The sequence below is a fragment of the Pipra filicauda genome, unplaced genomic scaffold (genome assembly GCF_003945595.2).
Source record: "Pipra filicauda isolate LSUMZ 115617 unplaced genomic scaffold, ASM394559v2 scaffold197_size1571708_pilon, whole genome shotgun sequence".
NCBI lineage: Eukaryota > Metazoa > Chordata > Aves > Passeriformes > Pipridae > Pipra > Pipra filicauda.
The window spans coordinates 326,508-354,454 of record NW_024104306.1 but is presented as its reverse complement, the minus strand read 5'-3'; the positions used below and the strand labels follow the sequence as shown (position 1 = coordinate 354,454).

At 39.1% G+C, this 27,947-nt stretch overlaps 1 protein-coding gene across 6 annotated transcripts; it reads left to right on the top strand.

The window, feature by feature from the left end:
* Nucleotides 1-95: 95 nt before the first annotated feature.
* Nucleotides 96-27,947, top strand: CHODL (chondrolectin). Of its 6 annotated transcripts, none has more exons than XM_039380535.1 (8): nt 96-251; nt 15,951-16,263; nt 17,004-17,161; nt 21,209-21,256; nt 21,636-21,719; nt 23,297-23,399; nt 25,774-25,852; nt 27,405-27,947. In XM_039380535.1, exons 1-8 carry the CDS (start codon nt 161-163, stop codon nt 27,405-27,407), a joined length of 879 nt encoding a protein of 292 aa, XP_039236469.1. In that variant the 5' UTR covers nt 96-160; the 3' UTR covers nt 27,408-27,947. The 6 variants fall into 6 exon arrangements, with proteins under 6 accessions (XP_039236469.1, XP_039236470.1, XP_039236472.1 ...); XM_039380536.1 differs by lacking the exon at nt 25,774-25,852 and adding an exon at nt 25,571-25,643 and having other exon boundaries at nt 27,405-27,483; XM_039380538.1 differs by lacking the exon at nt 21,209-21,256.

Sequence of the window (27,947 nt, the reverse complement as noted above, 5' to 3'; positions counted from 1 at the left end):
GGGGCGGTCCCTGGGCGAGGGGAGCAGATAAAGGCAGGGCGGCGGGCGGAGTGGAGGCGGTGGCGGGCAGCGGCACAGCCGGGCTTGCGGACCAGCTCCTCCGGCGGGCATCCCCTGCCCCGAGCGCTTCTACGGACGGCAGCGGCAGCGGGGCAGCGCCATGGGGGCCGCAGCGGGGCTGGGGCTGGCGGCCGTGCTGGCGGCGGCCGCGCTGTGCGGGCCCGGGGCGCTCGCCGGGCGCGTCCTCAGCGGTGAGTGCCGTGCGGGGGCCGGTGCGGGAGTGCGGCGCTCGCAGGACCGGGAAGCAGAGGGGGAGAGCTGGGAGCGAGCCCGCTGCTTGAAGGACCTGCGTGTACTAGGCGAGCGCTGGAAGCGCCTCCCGGGCGCTCCTGCCCCGCTGCGGGAGCGCCGCCGTCCCGGCGGGGCCATCCCGGGGCTGCGCGCCCGGTAGAGCTGCAAACAGCTCCAGGTCCGGGTCCGCAGGCTCCCGCGGCAGCCTGGAGGCAGTTCCTGCCCCGTGTTGTTGGAGCTGGATGACTGCAGGCGCGCTCCGGCTCCGTCCGAGTTGTTTAAAAAAGGTCGAGCATGTGCTCGCTGCAGCGTCTTCCCGAGGAACAGCTGTGGGTTGAGATGTGTTGGCATCTGTATAGCGATATTTCTTCTTTGTTTGTAATGTTGTCAGGAGGAAAAAAGCAAACTTCTAAGAACAGGTGGCATAAATAGTTTTATTACGTGTAGGTGCGTCCACAACTCTCAGAGCAGAAAGGAAGACAGTACTTCAGAAATCTCTATGTTAGGTTTAATTTGAGAGCTGTAAGCTCATGCTGTGTGTTTCCAGTCTACGGATGCATATGCTCAGAAGCTGCTGAATTTAATGAAAAGGCTATTTTTAATTGTACTTTGGCTCAGACCTTTCAAGCTAAAGCTAAGAGGCTCTCGGAGGCACGTTACATGTGCAGCACATCCATGCATTTGCCTGGAACAAAGATTTTACATGGTCCACAGTGCTTGTTAACAAGTTGTGTAAATGTTTGTATATGCAGGTAGAAACACTTCTCTTTATGCATATGATTTGTATACAATTGTTTCAGAGGCTGTAACAGTAGCATGTCAAGAAAACTTTTCTTACAGTTTTTTGTGGGAGACATTTGATTTCTGAATTTGGATAACTTTCTTAGTTGCTGGTGGAGTGCAGACACTGACCATTTTGATCATGTTTTATTTGAAACACGTTCACGTGCAGAACTGAGAGGTGCTGTTGGGCTTTTGGTGAAACAATATCTTCAGGAAACAGTAGCTAAGTAACAGTACTTCCAACACTTTGAAAAAGCTTGCTTGCCTGAAGAGTACCCTGAAATAGTTCATCTACCTCCATGATAATGTGAATTGTACTGGCTGACATGATACATTAAAGCTCTTTGTATAACGATTTATATGAATCTTATGTAACAGTTGATTGTTAAGGAATAGTGAAGATTAATCATCAGTGAGATGTATTTTGCATTAGTAGTCTCACTACTGGAGTCCACGTGTGACAGAGGAAACCCAGTCCCTTAATCTTCTAGCTGAAGGTTCTGTGTTTGAGATGCAGCAAACTGAGTAGAGTTCCAGCTTTTAAAAATGATATATGTGTGTACTGCTTAGTCAAATTGTTCCTAGATGCATAAAAGGTTTTGGGGCTTTGAAAGAATACAGGCTCTGCCCTATATTTCCCTGAAACATTTCAAAGTGTATAATGAACCTCACATCAGTGTATTATGCAGCTAATACTTAGCTGGTAGAATACAGGGAGGATTTGAAGACACTTATAGAAGAACAATTTTTGTACTATTAATTAATTAGCTGAAGTTGTATTCATTAGTTAAATAACAGCCAAATGTTTATTACGCTTCTGCCAGCTACTCTGACGTACTGACAGAAGAACTCTTTTTAAATTTTATTTCTTCTTTTTGTCTCTTCTCTCAAGGACCACACCCCTATCCTGGAACATGCTCAGGCATAGGTCTAGTACTAGCAGTAGTCAACACTTTTTCAGACAAGAAATAGTGCTATTGAATAATTGGGTAGTGTGTGCTGTCCACCTGACTCCCATCTAGCTTATCTCTCTCCTGTATAAGAACCGACAATTTGGGCTTAAAAAAAACTTTGTATGAATTCATAAGTCTATATCTTAAATAGACCTGATTTCCTGAGAAATTGCTAATTCATGCTTCAGTCATGATAAATAATCTTGAATGATTGGAAGTGCCACTGTTCTCATTCCAAATAAATATATAATTCCCACCACTCATATAGAAGCTGTTTGTGAAACTGCCTTGAGTACTGGTTGGACCTTGTGAAATCCCATTTACTGCAGTAAGTTTGCACCAAACCTAGCAATAATTTCAAATTTGCAACCATTTTGACCACAGTGTCAAAAGGGCAGAAAAGAAAGGACCTGCCTTTTCAAAATGACATTTCCTTAAGTAAAGGGTTTCTGTTACTCTTTCCAAGTATGTTCATTTTCCTGGGATATAATTAAAACTATTGCTAGCATCAAATCATTCACATTCAGGTGTTATTTCTTTGTCAGCTTTGATTTGGAAAGTTTTGAAGAGCAGTAATACAAATGTTTTGTAATTTTTAGTGTAGTTAGACAGATGGTTTGTGAGCAGTGCTCACAGCCTCCATATCAGGGTATCTAGTGTTACCAGAGAATTGATTCTTGAAGACAAAAAAAGTCCAGGCAGGCTCAGAAGAAAGTGCTGAGTCTGCCTTGCTGTCCCATGACATCATAAAGAACATGAAGTGATGATAATGCAGTTTGCAAAGATGCAATTACTTTAAGTATCTATTGGGCAGGAGAGATGCAAGCTAATCTTATTACTAATCATTTAACAGCCTATGTATTAATCATAGATGTTATAGTTTAATGACTGCTGTTTGCTGTCTACTTGTATTTCTGTGGCTTTTTAAATTTTGCTCTTTGCTATGGCTATGCATCAATAGCAGATTAAATAGTGATGCAGTATTTTAAAGCAGTATGTATCTATTTTGGTGTAGAAGTATTTGGATATGTAAAACACTAAACGAGGAAAAACATTTAGTGGATCATGAAAGCACAAGAATTGCCCCTAAAGTATAGACTTATCTGCTTCATATGCCTTTAAGGAAGTGGATATGCTCATTCACACAGCTTATGATCAGATTTGAGTTGTACATAAAGTACTGCAAAGTAAGATAATTGAAGAAGTATCTTCATGGGTACTGAATTGAATAGACCCTTTCTCAAAAGGGTTTGACTTATTTGAATTGGCTTGGCCTGCTTATTACAGTTTTGTCTGTCAAACTGTTAAGTATTTTCTGTAGATGAAACCTTCTACTGTAAAGTGTGTGGGTTTTTTTTTTTTTATGAACAGTTCATTTTAAGATACACTTGTAGCTTAAAATTTGAAAGTATAACCTGAAAAAACCCACTGCCTCTCTTGTCTACAGGATACACGTGCAACAGGTGTGTATTGAACACATTTTAAATACCCAGCATTCAGCTCCATAGTAGAAAAGCTTTTAATACACATGCATGTCCACACAGGACAACATCTTTTTGCTCAGTTTTAGGTCTCAGTACTCATTAAACCTGGGACTTGGAGAAGTGCAGGAGAAGCTGAGCATTTAATCCCCTTAGACTTCTTTATCAATTCCTTTCCTTATCTACCTATTCTGAGCAATGTCTTCTTGGAGACAAATCAATGATCTGGGCTCTTAAAGTGAAATGATGTGATGACTCTTGGATATAATACATATTTCTATTAAACACACCTTACTCCTCACCAAGAAATTCCACAATACCCTGTGGAATGAGAACACAGTTTTGATAATGGGAGTTGTGTGATGGTGGATGAGTCCTTATAAAGCAGAGTAGAAATACCAGACTACTTGAACCAGCTTTAGGAGTCATATTTCAGTATTAGAGGTAATGCCCCCTTGATCAACCCTCTTAAGCTTACCCTGCTTATGGAGGAGAGATATGCAGGTTAGCAAGGTTGTAGTTCTGCTCAGGGGCTAAGGGGAGTGATGGAAATTTCTAGTGCTGTGCCTCAGGTGAGCATGCAACTTTTCCAGGAATGCAACTTTTCCCTCACAACATCTTGTTCAAAAATAGAGGAAGGCATTGCAATTCTCAAACTCATGATTGTCAAGCCCCTGTACTCCACTTGTCTGAGGAGCCCAAGAGGAAATTCTTACCATGGAGGGAGCTGTGGTGGAATGGTATGGATAGTTGGTTTTTCTTTCACATGGCTTTTCTTGCTCCAAGTGAGACAAGGCTGATGTGCTGTCCCAGTACAGCAGCCCTGTGCAAAAAAATCTCTTTTCTTGTTGAACTCATGTTCTGTACCTTGACTTGAATTCTATATAGTTAAGGTCTGATCCTGTGTAGATCAAACTTGTTGATTATAAGATCTTTGCAGGAGAACATGCTTTGGTTCATAAGGGCTCTATACAGCTCTCTTTTTCTGAAACTAATTCTCATAATGGCTTTCTCTTTGGAAATCTCTGCATCAGAAAAGACTGTACAGTACTAATGTAAAATAAGTAAGATGAAACAATGATTTGCTAGTAATTGCTGCACTCTAATCCCATACTCATACCCGTCACTCACAAGCTGGGAATTATTTTAGACTCTTGCTGAAGCAGTCCCTACTCCCACCACTGACAAACAGGAGGACCTTCAGTTCCAAGCAATCTTAAAAAATAATGAGTCCTAACTAAAGAGTTGGCAGAGCTACAACTAAATCTAAATGTAGCTGCAACTAAATCAAAGTAGCTCCAGCTAATGACTCTAGGCTCACTTTATGGGTGACGGATAAAAATGGTATTTTTAGAGTGGGATTAGTTTCATTTTGCTTTAGATCTTGAAAATACCACAGATACACCCTAAAAATGCCTGTTTCATTCAGTTGTCTACACAGTGAGGTCAGTGAGCCAGCTTAGATGTGGACAGGTACATTGGGAATAACTAAAGTTTGGGGAGATGAATCCCACTCTGTGTCTCAACAGTTTCTTCCCCTACAGCAATGTACATGTATACATGTAATGAGAACTAACCTGTTATGCTTTATCTCTATTTGACTATTTTTCTCTTAGTGTATTGTAGTACCAATTGTAGTACCAATTCTAAGATTCCATATGGATTGGCTTTTCCCAGTTTCTTAGGAGAATGCAAATGAGCAAGGACTTGCCTGTTGATTTGTCTTAATTGTGGAACTGCTGCAAAAAGAAGGCACTCTACACTCTCGTACTGAGATGCATGTAGGGTGTTCCACCCCAGGAAACTCTTGAGTCCATAAATCAAGGAAATTAATGCAATTTTGCATCCATATATATATATATGAATTAAATCTATGGCAAATACAGGTATTTTGGCAATGAATCCATGAAAATACATTTATTTGGAAAAAGACATTCAAATTTTACTGAAAAAGGGTGAGAATGGATGATGCTTGCTCTTAAAAATAATTGGGAAGTTTTCTCTTTTCTCCTCTTTTTCTTAATTTAATTGGCATAAGACATATTTATTGACCATGGGAGATTTAGGTTGAATATTAGGAAAATGTTCTTCCCCCAGGTGGTGGTTAGGCACTGGAACAGGTTTCCCAGGGAAGTGGTCACAACACCAATTCTGCCAGAGCTCAAGAATCATTTGGACATCAATCTCAGGCACATTGTGTGATTCTTGGGGTATCCTGTGCAGGGCCAGGATTGAAGCCTGATGATCCTTGAGGGTCCCTTTCAACTGAGGGATATTCTATGGCTAGAGATTTATGAACTATTTCCTTCAAGAGGCAAAAATAAGAAATGAGCCATCAACAGAGGTTCTCAGAAGTGCTTAAATTTATGCTTAGGGGAAAACCTGTAGAGGGAACATACTGATTTATATAAAATTGGGTATTTGTGAAAATGTCTGCTGTTTTGGGACAGGAGAGTATTACTATTCCCTGCTCCCTAGGCTGGAACACATTATATTTAAGCCATTCAAACATTTCTTGTCATGTCTATTCCACAACATTTTAACAACTTCTTAGCTACCATGTCTGTCTTTAAAGTTTCTGGGAAATCTGATCTGGGTTTGACTTCACAGAAAACTATTGATGAAGGGACTTAATTCGAACCACAGGATAGCCTGGGTTGGAAGAGACCTTAAAGATCATCTTGTTCCAACACCCTTACCATGGACAGGGACACCTTCCATTAGACCAGGTTACTCAGAGTTCCATCCAACCAGGCCTTGAACACTTCTAGGAATGGGGCAACCACAGCTTCCCTGGGCCCATCTTGTGAGTATTTGTGCTGCTTTTTATATAACAGCTGATATGATTGGACACTTGGTGTGCCTTCAGGCAATGGTATATAAAAAAATTTATCATATTAGTGGGTGTTTGTAGGACTTTTAAGAAAAAAAGAAAATAAAGTAAAAATGCTGCTAAGAGCATCAGCAGTATTTTTTAAGTTCTGGGTAAATAATCCACATCCTGGAGCAGACTTGTAGATGTGTAGATCTTTCCAACACACCGCATTTCCTCTTAGTTTGAATAGATTCAAATAGATTCCATTGACACTTGGGTGTCATCATTGGTCTGCTTGTGTCCATGGAAGTGAACAGAGTTATTTGTACCCATGAAGAGTGTTATTCTTTGGGTAGAATTGTAATTTTTAACAAACACAATTCACTGCTAGGGAAACTGAGGTCCGGAGTATATATCGCAGAAGAAAATGCGTATGCTCCATGTCCTATGCTCATGGTGACATTTTTCTTACTGCCAGTTGATCAGATGCAGACTGTACCACGTTGAAGTGCAAGCTGATCCTCTCTGGGTGCCAGCACTAAGTTTCTAAGTGCATTGTCCTCATCATGCCTGGTGGTGCCAAAGAGGCTGCGTTGCTCCAAGTGGCAGTGTTTCTAGATTTCTCCAAGGCAGACAAGGGAAAAATATAGGTCTCACATCAATCTCTATTCCTTCTTAACATGGGAATAGAGGAGGCAACTTGCAGGTGGTTGTCTTAGCAGCTATATTGGCACCTAGGGTGAACCCCCAGGAGTGTAGTGGCCCCTTACAGAAGTAAGCGGCTGTCTGCCATGATCAGCCCTGTGATATATACCTGTAAAGTTCACACGATCAGAAGAGAGGAAAACTGTTATTACAGGAAAATCTAAATGGATCACATGCTTTAAATTTATGATGTGATATATATCTGAAACAGAGCTGATGCCAAAACGAAGGTATGTTTCACTTAGAAGAAAGGAAAGCTGTCATGGCTTTAATGATTTGACTGTGAGGGGAAAAAAAAGAAATACCTTTTGGGAAATACTTTATAGATTTTTTTTTTCTTTTTGATAATGACTTATGACCTGAATCAGTGACTAAAACCTTTTAATAAAAATGGATATTTATTTTCCAGTTGAAGACACTTACCTTGTATTGATTTACATAATTGTAATCGTATGTTTTCCTGCAAGGGTAGTTATGGAGGGTGAAGTGTTGATTAGCTTCTAATGAGATTTAGACATCAAGCTACTTCTTTACAGCTTCTTTATCAGTGGCCTGAGATCCCTGCTGTGTGTGCCAGAGTTGAGAAGCTAACTAAAAGAAATAAATGTTATTTTCTTTGTGAAATGAATGAATAAACCTATCACTGCTTTGTGAAGATGGCAGCTTTCATTCCAGTTCCCAGTACATCAAGAGCAAGCCTGTGTCTGAAACACCACAACATTGATTTTGAAAATCCAGGCAAACTTTTAGTCTACTCTGGGAAAGACAAATCCTCCCAGTGTTTCTTCAACACAATGAAAAACATTTTGCAGGACAAGGGATCCCAGCTTGTGTCTTCCCAAGACCTAGAAGAGTGCAGGTTCTGAGCACATAGAGGCTTTGACAAGCCTCCCCAAATGTAATATTTAGATCAATACTTGTCATAAGTGTTCATTTATATATTTTTCACAACCAGCAATCTTGCTGCAATATGCAGGGAAGCTATCAGATTGAATTTTAATTGCATTTGTATTCAGCCAGATGGCAAAATCCAGGTGTTAATGATAAGTAATATTTAATATTTAAATCAGTACTGCCTAATGTTCCTTTACAAATGGACTGTCTCCTTTTGATTTCTTGGTTTTGTAAAAGTGTAGCTGTTATGGGTCTATTGAGAACAGTTGTTATTCAGAAATAACAAGTCAACTCCTTGTCCCCAAAAGTGCTTAGAAACACAATAGCTTAACTAGTTAACAGCTGAAAACCCAATTTCAGCAATAAATGAACTATAAAAAGAGAAAATAAAGAAGACAGAGACTGGATTGGGACAAATGCTCCTTGTGTAATTTCATATTCTGCATAACTACTAACTCTCTGTCTGAATGGTATAATACAGTACTTTCTTTTTACTTAAAATTTCCATTGTCCCTGTTTTGTCACTTTGCAAGATTTGCATTAATCCTAGAGAAGGCTGTTTGGCTGGTGTCTGAGGACCTCTAGCACTGTCTTTGCTACGTCACAAGATATGGAGTGGTTAATGGTTAAAGATAGATTTGGCCTGTGTCTAAGAAAGAATAGAAAGAATTTGCCTTTTAGTGATCATTTTATACATGCTGTCTATACATCTATAACTTTTACAGGTTAATAACCAAGAATTTAGCAAGAAAGGGACTCCATTATAGAAGTCCCTCAGAATAATATTGTTAGAAGTCTGGCTAATAGATGAGTTTTGCTTGAGAGCTTGGGGCCAACCTCCAATAAGCCACCTTAGACATTGTCTACATGCTTGTGACTGATATGATGCATACAAAGTGTCTCCCTGTACACATATCTACTTGAAGTACAGCTACTAGATAGGCAAATATGGCCCTGTGATATTTTATATAAGCCATTAAAAATGACTTGGAACCTTTGAAAATTTTTCCCATTAGAAAAATCACTTAAGAAAAAATGTATGATGACAATTATGCATAACCCCTAATCCAGAAGAAGTATAAATCAGTAATGGATGTCTCTTCTCTTTGCAGACTTGGTTATTAGGAGGGTTGGAGGAAAAAATACCTACTAAGGTATGGAAGAGATAGCTATGAAGATATTAATATGGATACAGGCTGGTGTGTGATCTGTACAGGAGCTGGTATTTGAATGGCAAATTTGAGAGCACACAGAATTGCTTAAGCTGCTCAGAAGTGTTAGCTGAGAAAACATCAATGGTCTGAATAATGACTCAACTAGAGAATGTGTCTTAGTGTTACAAACTTTGTGAGAGAAGATGGCAGTTTGCTTTTATCCTAAATGAAGACAGAATGTAATTATGAAATGTTATCACAGTATTGTTTTTTTAAAAAGTAATATGAATCATCAATTAAATTCAATGAATGGCCACAAATATGATGGAGTAAAACATCAACAGCAAAACATGACCATCAGCTGAATCCAGTCAAAATCTGAGTGGATGATACAAAGATCATTTGACAAGATGCATCAGCTTTGAACCAAAATGTGATTAGGGAAATTTAATATCTTTTAGGCTCTTACTGGTCACATTTGAAATGCATTACTGGGACTTGGCATGGAGTGCCCTGTGACTCGGGGACAGGTGAAAACAAATTGTGCCCAGTGTTACCCAGACCCTGAGGTCACTGTGCTCATGCAAGCTTGAGACCAAGACTAGTCTTCATAACACAAGCAAAGAAATATATTTCTAACCAGTGGAATATTTTAATTAATTTATGTAGAATTCTGTTTTTGCTATTTCATTATTACTCTCACTTAAGTTCTTGTGTCTTTATTTTGTCACTTTATTTTCAGAATTCTCCATCAGCATCATGCTGTTTTGGTTAGCATTAAATATTTCACATTCCTTTCTACCAAGCACATTCCTTTCTATCTTGTGAAGAAAAAGTCACAATATAAAAACATAATGGACTTTACTACCTCAGACTTTGTGTATTCCGTTTTGTCTCTCCTCACGTGTGCTATGCACATGCAGTGGCTGTTCCCCACTAATCTCAGTGGATGCTAATGGTAGGGGACCCTGGATTGTAGGTTAGTTTGTGAGATTCAAGAGGAGGGAAGGCTGGGATTTGCTAGCAGGGAGCTTGCCTTCTACCTGATATCTTCAAAGACTCCAGCAAGCAATATGTGTTACTCAAAATAATCTTTGTGTCCCTCATGGGCCCATGGAGGTTTAGTTAGTACAAATCTTGATGCTCTTAGGGAAGAGGAGTCTTTGACCTGGATATTTTATCAGCAATTTAGCTTCTAAATGACACTTTGTCATGACACTATAACTTCTGTCATGACAGAAATCAAGGAATCTATTATTTCTGTTTAATGAAATATAATTATTAAAACTTAATGGAGACATAATTGATTGAAATACCAGCTAAGAATTTGCTTGTTTCTCCTTTTCTCTAAGGACACTTTTTTCCTTCCAGAAATGTTTTAATGAGTAGTTTAATTAAAAACTTTGTTCTAATGTTGAGATCAAAACATTCTACTATGGAACTGCTATGTGACACCTAAAGATGAAAATTGGTCCTTATGGATGGGATATTAGGAAGACATTTTTTACAGACAGACATTGGAATGGGCTGCCCAGGGAGGTGGTGGACTCATGGTCCCTGGAGGTTTTTAAGGTGAGACTGGATGTTCCACTTAGTGCCATGGTCTAGTAACCATGGTGCTGTTGGATCAAGGGTTGGACTTGATGATCTTGGAGGTCTTTTCCAACCTGGTCGATTCTATGATTCTATGAATGGTAGCTGGTGTTTCTTAGAGCAAGTACTGTACACTTGCTTTCATCAGCTAATGGGATAGTGAGACAGAGTGCAAGGGAAGTCCAGTCAGTTCAGGTTCTCTGCAGTAGGTGACCAGAGCTGCTGAGGCTGAGGGAACAGGGCCAGAGCTGTGTTGTATGGCTGATGTCTGCGGGAGAGGTAGAGAGAACAAACCAGGAGACATTTCCATAAGGAAAATGAGACACCTAATCTTGCACTTTTGTAACTGTGGAAGAAAGTGAAAACCAGTTTTTTTTTCTGTCAGTTGTTGCTTCAACATAATGCTCTTCCCTCAAGAGGCAAGAAAGCAATTATTGATGGAAAGGTAAGGAATGGGTTCACGACACCAAGCCAAGGGTGTGTTTTGCATGTTTCTGCTTCTGACCAGGGTCTGGACTGTTCTGCTTGAGTGAGGAAAGGCTTTTCTGATACGCTTCATGAAAGGAAGGATATAACCACTCCACCTTCACATCAGCAGATAGTCAGATAGGGTTGGTTGAAACCTTAATTTGCCTGGGTGTTTGTAGGGGAAAAGAGTAAGAATGAGTTCTTAGGTTTTCTTAAATTATTCTTATTAAATTAGTTAGATCTTCAATCTCACACTGAAGGAAGGAACAAACACAATAACATGTTTTTCTTTTTTTTCTTTCTGGATACCATGTGGTGGCGCAAGGTTTTCCTTCATGTTTTCTTTATTCCCCCAAGTATCACAGGGCAGATCTTTTGGAGAGGTTGTAAATGTCTAACTTGCCTCCATTTATTCATATTGCATAGTGTCTTAATGTGATTCATTCCAACAGTCTTGCTTACAAATCTATTTTCTATTCAATTGTGACAGAAAAATTGGAATTGAATTTATACAGCTGAAATAGAAAAAATGTTGCTTTAAAATTAACTGTGGAGTCTTGTCTGCTGCAAAGATGTTAGTGTAAAGTAAAATAACACATAGTTAATGTTTCCATACTTATCTTGTCTGCTGTACAATGTGGTCCATTCTGTCGGTTTTCACTGGAAAATTATTTTTGCTTTGTAGTTGAGAAATTAGTAGAGAAAGTGGTAAAAAATGAAGCTTAAAAACCTGACACCTCAGTGCATTCCAAGAAGAGCACTAAAATGTCAACTGATTTGCCAGCTATCGAGGCAAAACTGCAGATTTCCATTAACACATTTATCTGCCATAGTGGCGCTAGTTCAAAGTCCCCTTCAAAAGAAGAAAGAAAAGATTCAGAGTCGGTCACTGCCTAAATGCAGGGATTAAATTAACTAGAACAAGAGAAATTCACAGCTTCTTCCAGAAAGCTTACTACTCTGCCTCACGTACTTCATTCACATTGTATGGGTCTATGGATCTTAATGCCAGTTATTTCTTGGTTCCTTGCTGTTTTCTCTGTTGGTTTCTAGGGGTATATTCTTGCAGAAATGATCAGCCTTTAAGGGGGAAGTTATTTCTTTTGCCAGAGGTGTAGAGAACAACAAATGAAAGAGCAGGAATTTAGGAGTTGGATTGCGTGCAAATTTTCACTTGTTCAATTCCTTCATTTTGTAAGACTTGATTTTAGAGTTATTTAACACTGCATAAACATCTGCAACAACAGTGGTATTCTTATAGCAACTCAGGCACAGCACTTGCCAGGACTCCATGACCCAATGATATTAAAGGTGTTTTCTGACCTAAATGAGTCTATCAAGCAGCATGAGACTCTGTGCAGCAGCTGACTGGAGATGAATATCCTGAAGGAGCTTGATCAGGTAGCCAGCAAGGACCCATTTGTCCTGCTAGGAAGGTCATTTAAATTAGGTTTTTGGAGAGCCACAGAAGAGCAGAGACTGTGCATGAGAACAGAGAGTGAGGGGAGGCGCTTCAACCACCTGAGAAACATGCAGGGGACTGGATGTGTGTGTTATAGATGGAAAGCTAACTATTTTCCCATGAAAGGGAGGCACAGCATGGGAATTGAGATCTACAGTCGTCGGCCCACTCATCTGGATTGAACATTCCTGCGTGACTGAAACTGTGACTGGAATATTTTGGTAGCTGAATTTGCTCATTACTTACTACTTGGTGTCAAGGGGGAGTATGTGCACAGTATGAAAGGAACCATGGAAGAACTTCTTTATAAAAATTGTCTGGGAAAATAAAAAAAAGGCAAGACAGTGAACAAAGGACTCTCCCTAAATTTACATATACATCTTGAATTAATGCTTTGAGTCCACTCTTGAACTAGAGGGAAAGGTGTGGTCACTTTTCCTTGTAAGTGATTCCTGTCCCACATGATTCAGTGCTAACCTTTGGATGTTTGAGCTGTTATATCCATATGTGTACTCTGGCAATAAGCCATTGTCACTCACTCAGTGGTGAGGGTCAAAATGTTGCTCAGCTCCTCCTTCCCTGTGCACTTGACCCTGTCAGTGAGACAGAGCTGCTGGGGAAAACTGATCATGTTAACAAAATTTGAATTGCAGTATTATAGATGAAGGGAATGAGCTGGGATTTCACATGCAGCTTTCATTCTTGCACTTCCTACTTCTGAGCAGTTTACTTGGATAACATTTTACTTGGATAACAGGGGCATTTTTTTCTTCTATTCAAAGAAGTCTTAGAAAGAAGCCCATTATTTTATATGCTTCTGTATCTAAGGGTCTGTGCTTTGGTTCTTCAGCACCATTGGCCAGCCAGGACTGTGGCTCTCGCTACATGGATTGATAGCAAGGTTCTTAACTTGCATGAATAAAGGGAAATGGCAGGAAAGGAATTGGGACACGCAATGTTGTCAGGACGTTATCAGACGAAGTCCAAATAGGTCCTCTCTTCCTGATCTTGGAAGCCTGGGTTTTTCCATGGATATCTGTGGAACAAGCTTGTCCTTTTTATTGAACCGTTCTTAGCTAAAAGTCAAGAGCTATTCCTGTTTTTATGTTGCATTATTAATGCAGCTTTGATACAGTCTGCTCATTCTCTACAAATTCTGGAAATTGTCCACTCTGCAAATACAGAGAAGTCTTCAGTCAGCTCTTGTGCTGTTTGCAATCTGTTATGGGAATTATGCTACTTATTTAATAAAAAAATGAAACAATACTAAAGCAAGAAGAATGAACTAGCTTTTAGGCTTTTCTGTTTACTCCTATGTTTCTTCTTTGTGTTTAGAAAAACACTGGCTTAAAAAGTTGTGGTGCAACTTAGTTTATAGGATGATGTTGCTGTTTTCCAGTGACAAATTACGGTGGTTTTTTTTAAGGTAAAACAGGATAAATCCTGTTCAAAGGTAAAGCCAAAGGGTTTGCTTAAGAATGGGACTAAATACAAAATTTTCTAATGCAAATCTGACATGGTACAATCAAATAATATCCTTGCCAAATTATCCAGTCAAATTAAGAAATTTGTTGATTTCTAAACAATCTAGATAATGTCTGGTAGTTTTTATTGCTTTGATATCCTTCAGTAATTTTTACTTATCAAAATAACCTCTCCCGCTTTTCTTCTTTAATGATAATTTTCCATACTGGAAAAAATTGTTTGTTTTTTTTTTTTTTCCTAAAAGATGGTTATATTTAGAAGCCTTCTCCTGTCCTGAAATGAACATACTGGAGTTCAATTGCAGCTGATATGGGACTCTGTTAATTTCTCATCTTGTTATATAATCTCTAGAGAATCTCAGTAATGGAAGATAATTTTTTTTCCCTTTTCTGGAAAAAGGCATGTATCTTTCTCAGCCACAGAACTGGAAGGAATAAGTATTGTTTCTTCATTTGGCTTTTGATTCTTTCCACAGACATAACTCTGAAGGGCAAAGGAGAAGTGGTGTGAATGTAGGAGATCTAGGGCTTTCTGAAAGTATCACAGGGTGTCTTTGTGAGATCTGGAGTGTGTTGAGATATCTGCTAATATCTGGAGTTTCTGTTGGGTGTTGCAAAGCATGTTTAGAGAGTGGTCACCTCCTCCAGCACCTCCAGTCCCTGGAACCCCTCCTGCCTGGCTGCTGGTGCCTAACCTTGTACCCAGGGCTTCTCTCTGAGCTGAAGGATGTGGCTGCAGCTTTTGCCCTTGATGGTTCAACCAGTCTGAGCAGATATTCCAGTGCTGTGCAGGCAGGACACGGCTGTCACACAGGTTGACACAGGCAAGGTGCTGCCTTCAACAGCACCCAAGTGCATCACCCATATAAACACGGACAGTCAAGTCCCCTCTTTCTCCTCAGCTGACAGAAATAGATGGTCACTAGGGAAGGAACAGGTTCAGTCACACACACCGTTTTACATGTGACTGACCCCTTTAATACCCTTTCCTGTCAGTTCCCTCTTTGTTCCTCCCCATTCCCTAACCCTGCTGATGCCTCATGAGATTGCATAGTCCCCTCAACATCCTTATCAAGTTGCAAAGTCCTGTTTGCCTGCAGTTTCTTGATAGCTCACCAATTTGTGTACCTGACAAGTTTTCTTTATTTCCTTCTTGTTTTTCTTCATTACGTTTTCCTGTCAAGTCTGTGTTTGTGTATTTGGTTCCTTTTATTATTATTCCTTTTTGCACCAAAAATTTCATTGACCAGATACCCTAAAGAAGCAGATACTCTCCTTCCACACACCCTTACATGTTGTGCTTTGTCACATTATAGTGAAGAGTATCTTCACACCACAAGATGAGTTCCTTGTGAATACAGCCTCTCAGGGTCATATAGCAGGATTCAAAAACTGCTAGCTGCTTCTTGCCACTAAAATGGAGAAATTTAAACATTTTTTTTTTAAATCAAATAGCTTTGATTGCAAAATAAAAGTGGAGTTGGTCCATTAGTATGAAATAGTTAAGAAAATACCCTCCAAACAGACCTTGGCTTTAACAGAGTACACTCATTTACAGCCTGATGGTACAGTCATTAGAGTAGGGAGTCTTTTTCTAGAAGTTAGTGGGAACCTTCAGTGTTTTGGAGAGTTTTACAGGCCTTGGGAAGAAAGCCATAGATTCCCATGAACTGTGCAATATTTGCAATTTAAATTAGAGCGAAGTATTTCAGTGGTGCCAGTGTATCCCCATGAATCCTTTCAGACAGGGGAAAAAAAAAAAATCTCCTGGCCTCCATCAGCATATGCATCATGTAATCTATTTTTTTTTTGGTGGTTTTACCGTTCATTACTGTACCCTAAATACTCTCATGTTTTTATTTTTCAGGTCAAAAGGTGTGCTATGGTGCCTTCAAGCGCTCATGTTACAAGTTAGCCTATTTCCAGGACTTGTCTAGACGTGTGGGCTTTCAGGAGGCCCGCCAGGCTTGTGAGATGGATGGTGGGGCTTTACTGAGCTTGGAAAGCGAAGCTGAGCAGCAACTGATAGAAAACATGTTACAAAACCTCACTAAATCAGGCTCTGGGATTTCTGATGGTGATTTCTGGATCGGGCTCTGGAGGAGTGGTGATGGACTGGCCACATCAAGTGTTTGCCCCGACCTCTACCAGTGGGCTGATGGAAGTATTTCACCCTTCAGGTAAGTCTGTAAAACTACTTATAGAGAAGGTTCTGTGGAAAGAAATGGGAATTGAAATGCCCAGCAAGCCAAGTATTCTAGAAAGAAGCTTGACGACTGTCTGGCCCATGAAGTTTCTAGTGTCCCTCCTTAACTCCTCCAGATAAAGTGGAGCTGGTATTTTGAATCTGGAGCTGTGAAAGGGTGGCATAGTGTGGCTTCAGCCTACAATTTTCCTTGCTCCCATCTAATGAGTTTGTCCCTCTATGGCTCTTGGAGGTTGTTCTACCACACCTAGAATCTTTTAGGATGTGGCCTGATAGCAGGCAGGCACATTCTGCAAAACTCTGGCCACCTTGAGTCAGGGAGCCAGCCACTAAGTAAATTAATGCATATTAGTGTGAATTTTTCTGTTTCTACCTTTTTTGAAAAGCCTTTCATTTCCTGATTAAGCCAAAGACCAGAGCAGCAGCAACTCACAGAACTCAGGACAAGGGGACAGTTAAAAGTCAAATAGTCAGGAAAGCAGAGCAGTAGGATTTTATTTCTGCAGAGGTGCTTTGACTCATCAGATTTTTAAGATCCAGAGTTGTGGAGCTTGGGACTTAAACTCTTTTCACAGAGAAATTGTGGGAAATGAAGCATATCTTTGAGGATGGGAGTGTTGGATTTGATGTATCTTCATTGATGTAAACTGTTTTTAGTACCCTGATGAACCTTACCTTCAAAAGTTGAAAGCTTGTCTTTATGTGTGCCACTAGAAATTGGTATACAGATGAGCCTTCCTGTGGAAGTGAAGCCTGTGTGGTGATGTATCATCAGCCAACTGCAAACCCTGGTCTGGGAGGGCCATACCTTTATCAATGGAATGATGATAGATGCAACATGAAGCACAATTTTATCTGCAAATATGCCCCAGGTAGGTGAAACTAGAGTTATATTGCACAGGTGGGACATTACCTTAGAAAAAGAATTGCCTCAGTTTTGTGAGGGAATTTTAAATAAATTTTAAATATAAAATTTTAAAATAAATTTTAATAAATTTAGATAAACCTGCTTGTATCTAATAAGAATGTTTTCAAGGTTATCTTCACTATCATGCATTCCCAGGTTTGCTTTGATATAATTAATTCCCTGGTTATTTTATTCTCCACAAAGTGTTTTAAGTGGCCATTTTCTACTTTCCTTGTTCACTATGAAGTAGAATGACCAAGACATCTCTTGGTCCTACTGGAAAAAATACACTGTCCTTGTAGTTGCAGACCCATCATTTTGTATTAAGTTATTTTGTGATGGCTGTTTCAAAAAATTTTGGCTTGAAGATTGAAGTCCAGAACAGTAGGAAAAAAATTCTGCATTCATGCATGTAAACTTTAGATATGAAAAGCAGATGCATGCTAGTTGAGATGGTGACAGAAAAAGCCAGATCTTAGGCAATTTGGCTGTACTTCCAGACATGACATAAGTTCTGTATATGTCAGTAGAGGAAACATGAACTATAAACTAGAACATCATGAAAAAACAGAAAAGACATGAAAAATAAACTTTCAAGATTGAGCCTGTAACACTTTCTACTCTTGGTGGTACTTACAGCAAATGAAAACGTGGTTTGCAGCAGGATCATAAAAATATTTTCAAATAATCTATGCTGTATCCGTTTCTCAAAAAGTAAGCCGAAAGTCAGAATGCATATGAAATTATGCATTAATTTCATTAATTAATTAATAAAATCTTGAAAAGTGGACCAGTGGGAATGCCATGAGGCTTAACAAGGCCAAGTCCAAGGTGCTGCAACAGGGCTGGGGCAATCCCCAGCATGAATACAGGCTGGGGGATGAACAGATCCAGAGCAGCCCTGCTGAGAAGGACTTGGGGGTGCTGGTGGGTGAGAGGCTGGACATGACCCAGCCATGTGCACTGGGAGCCCAGAAACCCCCCATGTCCTGGGCTGCATCCAAAGCAGTGTGGGCAGCAGGGGACGGAGGGGATTCTACCCCTCTGCTCTGCTCTGGTGAGACCCCACCTGCAGTGCTGCCTCCAGCTCTGGGGTCCCCAGCACAGGAAGGACATGGAGCTGCTGGAGCGAGTCCAGAGGAGGCATCAAGATGATCAGAGAGATAGAGCACCTCTGCTATGAGGAAAAGCTGAGAGAACTGGGATTGTTCAGCCTGGAAAAGAGAAAGGTCTGGGATGATCTAATTATGGCCTTGCAGTATCTGAAAGGAGCCTACAGGAAAGATGGAGAGAGACTATTTACAAGGGCCTGTAGTGACAGGATGGGGGGAATGGCTTCAAACTGAAAGAGAGTGGGTTTAGATTAGAAATTAGCAGGAAGTTCTTTGCTTTGAGGGTGGTGAGGCTCTGGCACAGGTTTCCCAGAGAAGCTGTGGATGTCCCATCCCTGGAAGTGTTCAAGGCAAGGTTGGATGGAGCTCTGAGCAACCTGTCCCTGGAATGAGATGATCTTTAAGGTCCCTTCCAACCCAAGCTATTCTGTGATTCTGTGAAATCCTGCTCTTAACAGCTATTTGTCCTACCTCATTCTGTGGTTTTCTATCTGTTCTCTCGATGCTCACAATCAAACCATAATCACTCTTTGTACAGATCTGTCTGTCTGTAGAGATTCAGGCTATTTTCTTCCTCTGACTTTGGGAGATAGCTTTTTCACTCTCTAGTCTCTTAATGAATATATTAATGACAATTGATATTGGAAGCAAATATTAAATATTTGGAAGGCTTGGTATACCCACACATTTTAACCTCACCCTCAAAATCTGTTTCTGCTTTTAAAGTTATTAGTTTATGATAATCATTATCTATCATAGGCCCTTCAAGGAAATGTGACATATACATTTTTATCACTTTTACAACTGAGCCCAATTATTTTAAATAAGATAATAAAAAGACTTTATGTCATTAAAATAACATTTTTATGTCAGAAAGTTCACATTTGATTAAAAAGGTTCAATTTCAAGTATATTTCATGTCCTTAAAAAATACAAAGTGAAGTGAAATAATGATTCTCTAATAGTGAACTACTTACCATTCTTCTTGAGATGTGATAAAGAATTGTTTTTTCTATTGCTTTCACCATTGGAAAAAATGTCAGGTGTTTTGGATTGGCAGAAAACAAAGCGATAACAGTGAAATTACTTAACAATGAAAATGGATTTATATTCCTTTCACCATGTAGAAGTAGGTTACTAGTGTATAATGAGGCGTATAAGGCAAATAATATATAGGTAGATAATTGTTAGGATTATCTAACAATAATCCTAACAACTGACATTGTTGTGCAGCTAAATACAGTACTACTGAATTGTAGCTATTTATTTTTCAAGCTCTTGGAACTGTGCTCTTTAGCAAACCAGACTGTTCTCTAGAAATGCATTTTTCTGTCACATGGAGGAAAGGAGTGGATGCATAAATGTGTATAAATAGGTATATGACATTCCTTTCACTGCCTGAAGAAAGTGCCGCAATGCCTGTAAGAAAATTACATTTGCCATCTCAAACTGAGATCTTACAAATGACCTTTTTTTCCCCCCAAATCACCGTAAAAGCTTCAGAGTCAGCTATTTGCAATACAAAATACATCCATTTTAGCAGAAGTATTCAAGTGCCACATGCATATTGAATTTCAGTTTGTTATCCAAGTATGTTGTTTTTCCACAACTTTTCTGTCTGTATGGTGTAGGATACCAGTCACAGGCCAAAACAGGTTGTAGGTGACTGTGATGTAGTTGAATCTAATTGTATCAGCAGCGAGTTCAGGGCAGTGCTCATTAGGCAGTCTTGATCAAGCTGCAACTACATTTCTGGTGGTCACTTTAATTTTTCTAAGCCCTTTTTACAGTGCTTTCCTTGACAGCATTTACTGGCTTTAGATCATATTGATCATTCAGCAATCTTAAATTTAATTACAGGTTGGTAATTGCAACCACATTCCAGTTCCTGTATGTTTGATTATGCAATCAAATTAAAAACTGCTCTTCTGCTGTCTAGGGACAGAACTCAGTTCTTCGGGGTATTTTGCTATCTTTCTTTATATATGGTCAGATGTAGCTATTTTTTGTCAGAGTAGGTAAAATAATTGCCTTTTTCTGGTGGGTTTTACTGCTGCTCTGATTTCTCCCAGCAGTTTGTGTTTATCAAGACACTCAGAACTGCAGGCTCATAACACTATTTAGTATAATCTTATGATGAAGGAATGGTGTTCAGTCATGCAGATTCCACCCCTGTCCTCTATATGAGGTCATCAATTCTGTGATCTTTGTGAACTTTAGTTATAACAGTAACCATAAGTAAATTTAGAAGCCTCTGCAATGCAGCCCAAAGCCATGAATTTGTCCTCCAGTTTCTGGTGCGTTACAAGAAGTAAGATATCATTCCTCTTTTAGTGATTTCAGTTCCTTATGAGATTTATTAGAAGCCACTGCCTATGATTTGGATTTTAGGGCTGCCTGATGCAAACCCAAACTACATGAAACTGGCATCTAACCTCACAAACTTGTGCTGCTTTGTTTTGTTTCGTAGCCAATATTCTGTATGCCTTATTTTGAAAATGTGGATAAAATTTAAGTGCTAATCATGAACACTTAGTTTTTTGTATTGTTTTAGGATTGTCTGCACAAATAAAACTTTGAGGATGTTAGGAGTTTTATTGAGCAAAGGAAATTAAGATGTTTAGTGGTTTATTCAGTAATATAACAGTGGCCACCAAGAATTGGAACTAGAATAAACTATAGCCCTTTTCTAAGGAGCAAAAAGTATGAAGTAGAAGTGATTTGAAGCTAGTATGCAAATAGTCTTTGGTAAGAAGATGAAATGCTAAAGAGTTAAGCAATTACTGTTTGGGGGAAATGTATCTATTTCTATGATACTGCATGCAAAATAATGAAAACATCTGTTTTATTGCATACATATTTAATTCTTCAACAATTGATTTCAAATATCGATTTAACAGATTATGTCTTAGAAAAAGAATTAGGAGACAGAGCGGAGCCAGATTACGGTAAGAAATTTTAAACATTAAACTGATTTGCAGTGGTAAATACAGAATTATAAGGATAGCTTACAAAACCCTCCAAAATTATTTAAGTTCAACAGGCACAGTTTAAAACTGGAACATAGGAGAAATGAATCCTTTAGAGAGCAATAGCTACAAATGTATGGCTATTCAGAATAGCACTGCTCGTAATTCTTGTTCCAGATGTAATCCCAATTTTGTAATAAAATCTTGTTTACATGTATATATCCAGCCGTTTAGTCAGTCATAAAAACTTTCATTTTTCCAATATAAATTAAGATGTAATTATTATTAATTTATTTAACAACATAACAGCCATATTTTTTACTCACTGTTTTCCTAAGATGTCTGATATCCTTTTCAGATACTATTCCAACAGTGCCAGCAGGAAATCCTTATGACACAAGTAAACCAGAAGATCAGTATCACATTATTGCTACTGAAACAGGTAATGTGTTCATATGAATTTAGTGTTCTGGTAAAAATATTAACAGTGGACTCTGTTAATAATGGAAACTGTTAAATATTAATTTGTCAACGGGAGGAAGCAGTCTGTTTCCACAGGAACTGCCCTGAAAACGTATACATTTGAATAACACGTAAAGAGTTTTAGTCATTCTTCTTTGTAACTGTGGAAACAAATAATTTCCTTGTCTCCCAAAACTTTGGTCTGAATCTACAATCTACACTGTTTCTCCTGAGATGTAACATTTCACCAGTGCTCACCCAGCTGTGGAGCATCTCCTTCTAGGCTGTGGTAACCAGTGCCTTGCCTCTCTCCATCTCCTCCCCACCTCCTCCCCAAGACATATCAGTTATATCTGATACCTTTGACTCATTAAAAAAAAAGGCACAAATGAATCTTTCCTAACAGACATGACATGAATTCTCCAGTTATCTACCGAATAAGCACTGTGCCATACACAAGTATGCTGCGTTTTAAGGAATACCACATGCTTAGAGGAGTTGAGTGCTTTGCCGAGATTTCTAGCAGAAATGACACTTGGTATTTTGGAAATGGATACCTACTGCCTAGGTGCTTCCTGTAGTGCCCCAGCTACTTCGTTGAGCAATTTATGTCCTGAATGGAGTCTTGAGGTTCATGAAAATAGGTAGTATGGCCTTAGTTCAAGGAACTGAACATCTCCAAGGAGCAACTCTGGATTTTACAGGATTGTACCATGGGATTATTGAAAGTTGGTGCTCTATTTCCACACTGGTTGTCTGGATTTAAGTCAGCTTCCTAACTGATATTTCTGTTGTTTGTAACTCCAGAGGAATTGATATATTGATGAACTGTGTTTTAAAATCAATACTACCACTTACAGAAACTATACAAAGACTGTTTAAAACTCCTAAACAGAGCCAACCTGAACATTCACCTTTATTTTTTCTAGTAAAAAATATTTTCAAAATAGGTGGGTAAGAAACTCTCCACTCTGTACATTAAACATACACTGGCATAAAACATGGGCATATAATTACTGAAAAACAGTTGGATCCTTCTGGAAGTTGCAAACCACATCCTTTATTGTAGACAGATAATAGTCTCGGCTTTTACCATTTCCCACTCCTTTTGACCAGGTACCTGCAGGAGAGGATCTTTAGCTCTCCTGACTAGTCAAGAACAGTGTATATCCGTCTTTTAAGGGGAAAGAGGAGATGCTCCTCCTGTGGTCCTGCGTGGGTGAGAATCCAACATACAAGGACAACTGAATCTACAGGTTGTGTGGACCGTAAAAATAATAGGCTGTGAAATGTGCTTTGTTAGAATAATTGAATTTTCAAATACAAAATCGGAAAATATCAGAATTTAAGACCTTAACATATCTTGCACATCACTCAGTAAATGCTGTTTTATTGATACTGCTGAGTTATCTCTTTGGAGCTCTTCCTATAGAAGGAATGTATAAGTGTTCTTTTGAGTAAGTTAATGTATTTCTGATATTTTACTCCAGATTTTTGCTCACAGGGTTAAGGGTATTTTCAGCATGGGAGACATTAATGAGAACTTTTGTCTTGTAGGTATAATTCCGAATCTAATTTATGTTGTAATACCCACTATACCATTACTGCTGTTGATACTGGTGGCTTTTGGGACTTGCTGTTTCCAGATGCTTCATAAAAGGTAAAATATATTCATCCATAAAGGTCTTAAAATGCAGAATTCATATTTCCATTGCCAAGCTATTCATGCTGAAAGACTGCTTACATCTGTCCCCAAATATGCAAATAAGCATCTTTTCATCTATTAAAATCCAAGTAGTTTACAGCTGTTAAAGCTGAACATTCACCTTCGGGCTTTTCCACATGTTGAAATAATTCCAGGTGTCAAAGTACATAGCTGTTAGGACTTCACCTCTTTATGAAAAAGGTATCTCTGCAGACCATTTGGTAGGCTGAGCTGTTGTCAGCACTTTTATTTCACCTCTTCCATCATGCAGCATCTGGGCTGTAGGAAGGAATAGTGGGGTCCTTACAAATACAGGGTGAACTCAAGGACTTGCCTCACTTTCTGACTTAAAGTGCAGTTTTTTCCAAGGATAGACCTAAGGGTCAGCAGCTGTTTAATGCTGTTTCACTGCCCATACCCTACAAGCAACAGGTGGATCACTGGAGCAGAGAAATTGAAAACAAAGAGCAAATCTGTGCTTTGAGCCATGCATCCTTTGTATGTCATGTATCTGCTAAAGAAAATGCATAAAGTAAACAGATATTTGTACATAGATGCAGTGTCAAACAGATGAATTATTATGCAAAGAGGAAACATTTCAGTCTATGAAACAGGATATATTTTGATTCATGCTTTAAAATTCTTTGGACTTTTAATTTTTCTCGAAGTATGATACATTAAGAAATGACAACTTTTTTTTTTTTTCTGAACTAATACTTCTGAAACTTTTTTACAGGATCCTTTTCATCCCTTTTTTCAGAAAGTGCTCTCAAGGCAATGTAATCCAGAAAGGTTTAAACTGAAATAGATAATTGCTATTTTAGTAAAACATCAAGAGTAATAAACAGATTCACAAGCTGTTATCCCTCTTGAAGAGCAGAAATAATAGTAAGGATTATGATATCACTGTTTTAAGAAATTAGAAAAAAAACTCCTCCGTATTTTTAGTTTTTATTTTTATTTTGTGGTTTTTCTTTCATTTTTCCTGCCAATAGCTGAAACACCTTATTTCAGGTGCGAAAACTTTTCAAATATGAAGCCTGTTTCTGTCTGTATGAGTGAATCTACAGTAATATTTACAGTACTTCTTAGTAATGTACCTCATTAAAGCAAGTAATCGTAAAGATATTATGAGGTCTGCATCATAAATTGGTTGTCTTTTTTATGCACTTTTCTATAAAGAAAAGGAAAATGTGCACTTTTCAACATGTCTTATGACAGGCAAATACATGCTTGTGAAAGATTATATCCAAGCATCAGCACTAGGACTGTAGAAGTTTGGAAGCTCAAAGCAAAAAGGGTAATAAAGAAATAATATAGATAACAATAGCAATTATACAGTAGTTGAAATCTGGAACCCTTATTTTAATAGCCCTGGATTTTCTGGTAAGTATGACATATGTGTTCATACCTTTCCTGGCAGGTCTTTCTCTCCCCAGAAAGGTTTCAGCCCTCAAATGCTCCTGGGAAAGCAATGAGAGATTCATGGCCCACTGAAATCAATGGAATTAGTGGTGTTGACTTCAGTGGGCTTTGATCAGGCCTTTGATGCTATAGCAGTTCATTCAGAAGTAATTCATCTGAACTTCCAAGACTTCAAAATTGCATGACACAGATACTGGAAATTCACCTTGGAAGATTGTCCCTTTCCTGTTAGCTGATTAGTTTGATAGACTAAATGATACAAAAATCAGTGAGAAAGTGGTTTTGAATCAAAACAGCAGTTTTGGCTCTTTGGTTTGGGGATTTTTTTTTTCCTCCCAGAATGCTCATTTGGGTTTCGTCAAAACTTTTAATTTAAGAAATTACACCAATTTTTAAAAATTACTTTAATCAAAATGCTATCACCAAGAACAAGGTATTTTCTTTATCTGTTGAAACAGAACTTTATTTTTTAAAAATATATTTCCCCATCTATTTTCAATTATATTTCCACTTATTTCCACCTTGCAAATCATTTTGTTTCATTACAAATGTGCAGTTCTTGGGCAAAAGGCAAATTAAAAAAAGAGGCACTTGAACTGATCATCTGAACATTGTAGAGCTTTAGGAAAGGGATTCTATCCTGCTGGGGAAGGAGGGATCCCCAACTTTCCACATGAACCTGACTTCTCATTCTTTTTTAGGCTTCCACAACATGGTGACCTTTCCTCTGAAACCCACAATCCATGGCCAACCAGGACATGCCTAGCTTGAAAGGTCATGACTAATTTTGCCTGGCATTGGGCTCTTAAAGGGTACTAATAAGGAAAAGAAAACCTCATCCCTGTAGCTGGCAGAACTGATCAGCTCATTCATGCTTAGATGCTCTCCCTTTCATTTCTTCCAGGGAAGCAAGGAGAAACTGCTTCAAAGACCCATCTCCATTATCATCTGAATGCCTTGCAGAAAGTTTAAATTCCAACCTGGTATATTTCTCAGTTTCTATGATTGCATTTGATGGTCAAAACAGCAATATGCTCAAGCTATTTATTGCATCTTCCTTACCTTTCTTACTAAAATATATTTCCTGAACCAGATGTGTAGGTGGTGAAAATCAGCATAGGTTTGCTGAAGATAAGCTCCTTTTATACAGCTCAAGTTCTGATCCAAGGTATTTAGAAATTGTTCCTACTGTGTGGCAAGGACTCTCCATTCAAAGCATTTCATCATTAATTTACCAAGTATGTTTGCATTTGCTGTATCAATCTGGAAGGAAGTAGGGAATCAGTCTCTTTAAGAAAGGAGTGCTGAAGCTCCTTAATTCATTGCAATTGCTTTGTTTATAGCATTGTGGCCTGATCTAAAGTCCACTGAAGCCAATGGGAGTCTTTTCAATAACTCCAATGGGCTCAGGTACATAATGCACTGCTTTGTAGGACTACAGAGGTAAGTCTGGAGGGACTAAAACTACTGTACCATTCAGCTCCCTCAAAGTACATTTTAAATCAACTCAGACTTGCTTGCTTTTACAAACCAGGAAAGGAGTAAACTGAAAATTCAGAAAACTGAATGTATAGGACTGTTGGGACTCTGAAGTTGCCAGCTCACAGAGTAATGTAGGGCTACTTCTCCTCCTCTGGTAATTACTTAATTGGAAAAGAACCTGTCAGTGTGAAATATTCTAGCCAGAGAGTAAAACATTTTGATTGAAATGCAGCTGCAGTGGCTCATGAAATGCCTCTTTCCAGTAGGCTGCAGTGCACTGTTACTTGCCAGTGTACATGAGGGAAGGTGGTGCATGCTCCCTGTAAAGATGAGAGTGAACACTTTTTTAAAATATTGCAGAGCACCTACTTTTAGAACCAGTTTCCCCCCCCATCCAAACCACAATTGAAGGAAAACCAGCCCTAGTGAAGCTTTCTACCAGTCATTCATTGCTAGGAGTCTGACTCATGCACCATCACTTCATTAGATGCCAGGTCAAGCCCTGAAGGGAAGAAGCTTTCTGGCACTGACACCCATTAGTGTTCTGGGGTCCCAGGGGTGCAGGTGCAGGGTGCACGTGGGCAGGGTTGGGGTACCTCCCCTGGGGTGGGTTTGGGCTTCACCCTGAGCCCCTTGGGCAGCGCTGAGGGGGGTGTGTGTGTGTCTGGTCCCCCCTACAAGGGAAGCACTCAGCTCCCGCCAACCCTGGTCAAACTGTGTCCACACCTATCCTGGGAAAGACCACTTTATAAGAGAAGGTGTGGTTAAATGGGAACTGGAAAAAAACCCCAAAACCCCAAAATGAATGAAATATGGGCCAAGTTATCACAGTTCTTGGGAGTAGCACTGCTAAGCAGGGTGGTCTGGTAACTTTGGTAACAGTTGCTTACCTAAACCCACCATGTGCCACTGTGGATGGGGAACCTCCTCTGTGAAAGCAACAAAAATGGCCTTCAGATGTGGGGGTGAAACAATCAGGTCTGATCACAAACCTGAATCGGGGTTGCAAAGGCACATGTGGCACTGAAAATAGTTTATATTTTTATTTTTCAGTAAAGGAAGAACAAAAACCAGTCCAAACCAGTCCACACTGTGGATTTCAAAGACGCCTAGGAAGGACAGTAGCATGGAGGTATAATGATTTACTGACTGAAAAGAAAGCAAAAATAACATTTTGCAGTGAGGCTGTATTTATAATGTCGTCGAAGAACATTAGCTTGGAATGGCTTGAAAATGCAAAGGATCTACAAGAATGAACTGTAAGCTCCCCCTTGAGGCAAATGTTCAGATCATTTTTATATAACGTTTGTTTATTAATTCAGTAACAAAATATGCCATGCTAAATAAAGGGTATGTGTTTATTTTGCTAAGAGATGTTAGCTAGTTGTGAGCAATGAAATGAAGAGAGCGTTTGAAGTTTTTATGGGGAACTATCCACAACGTATATCAGTTTTAAGACTGTTTGTAGTTAAACAAACCCTCTTTGTTTTCTTTAGTCTCTCATGCATTGTAACCTAGTCGATGTACTGTAAACGGAACTGACAATTTTACAGTGTAACAATTATTTATCTTTGCATAAAAGTTTGATACAAAATA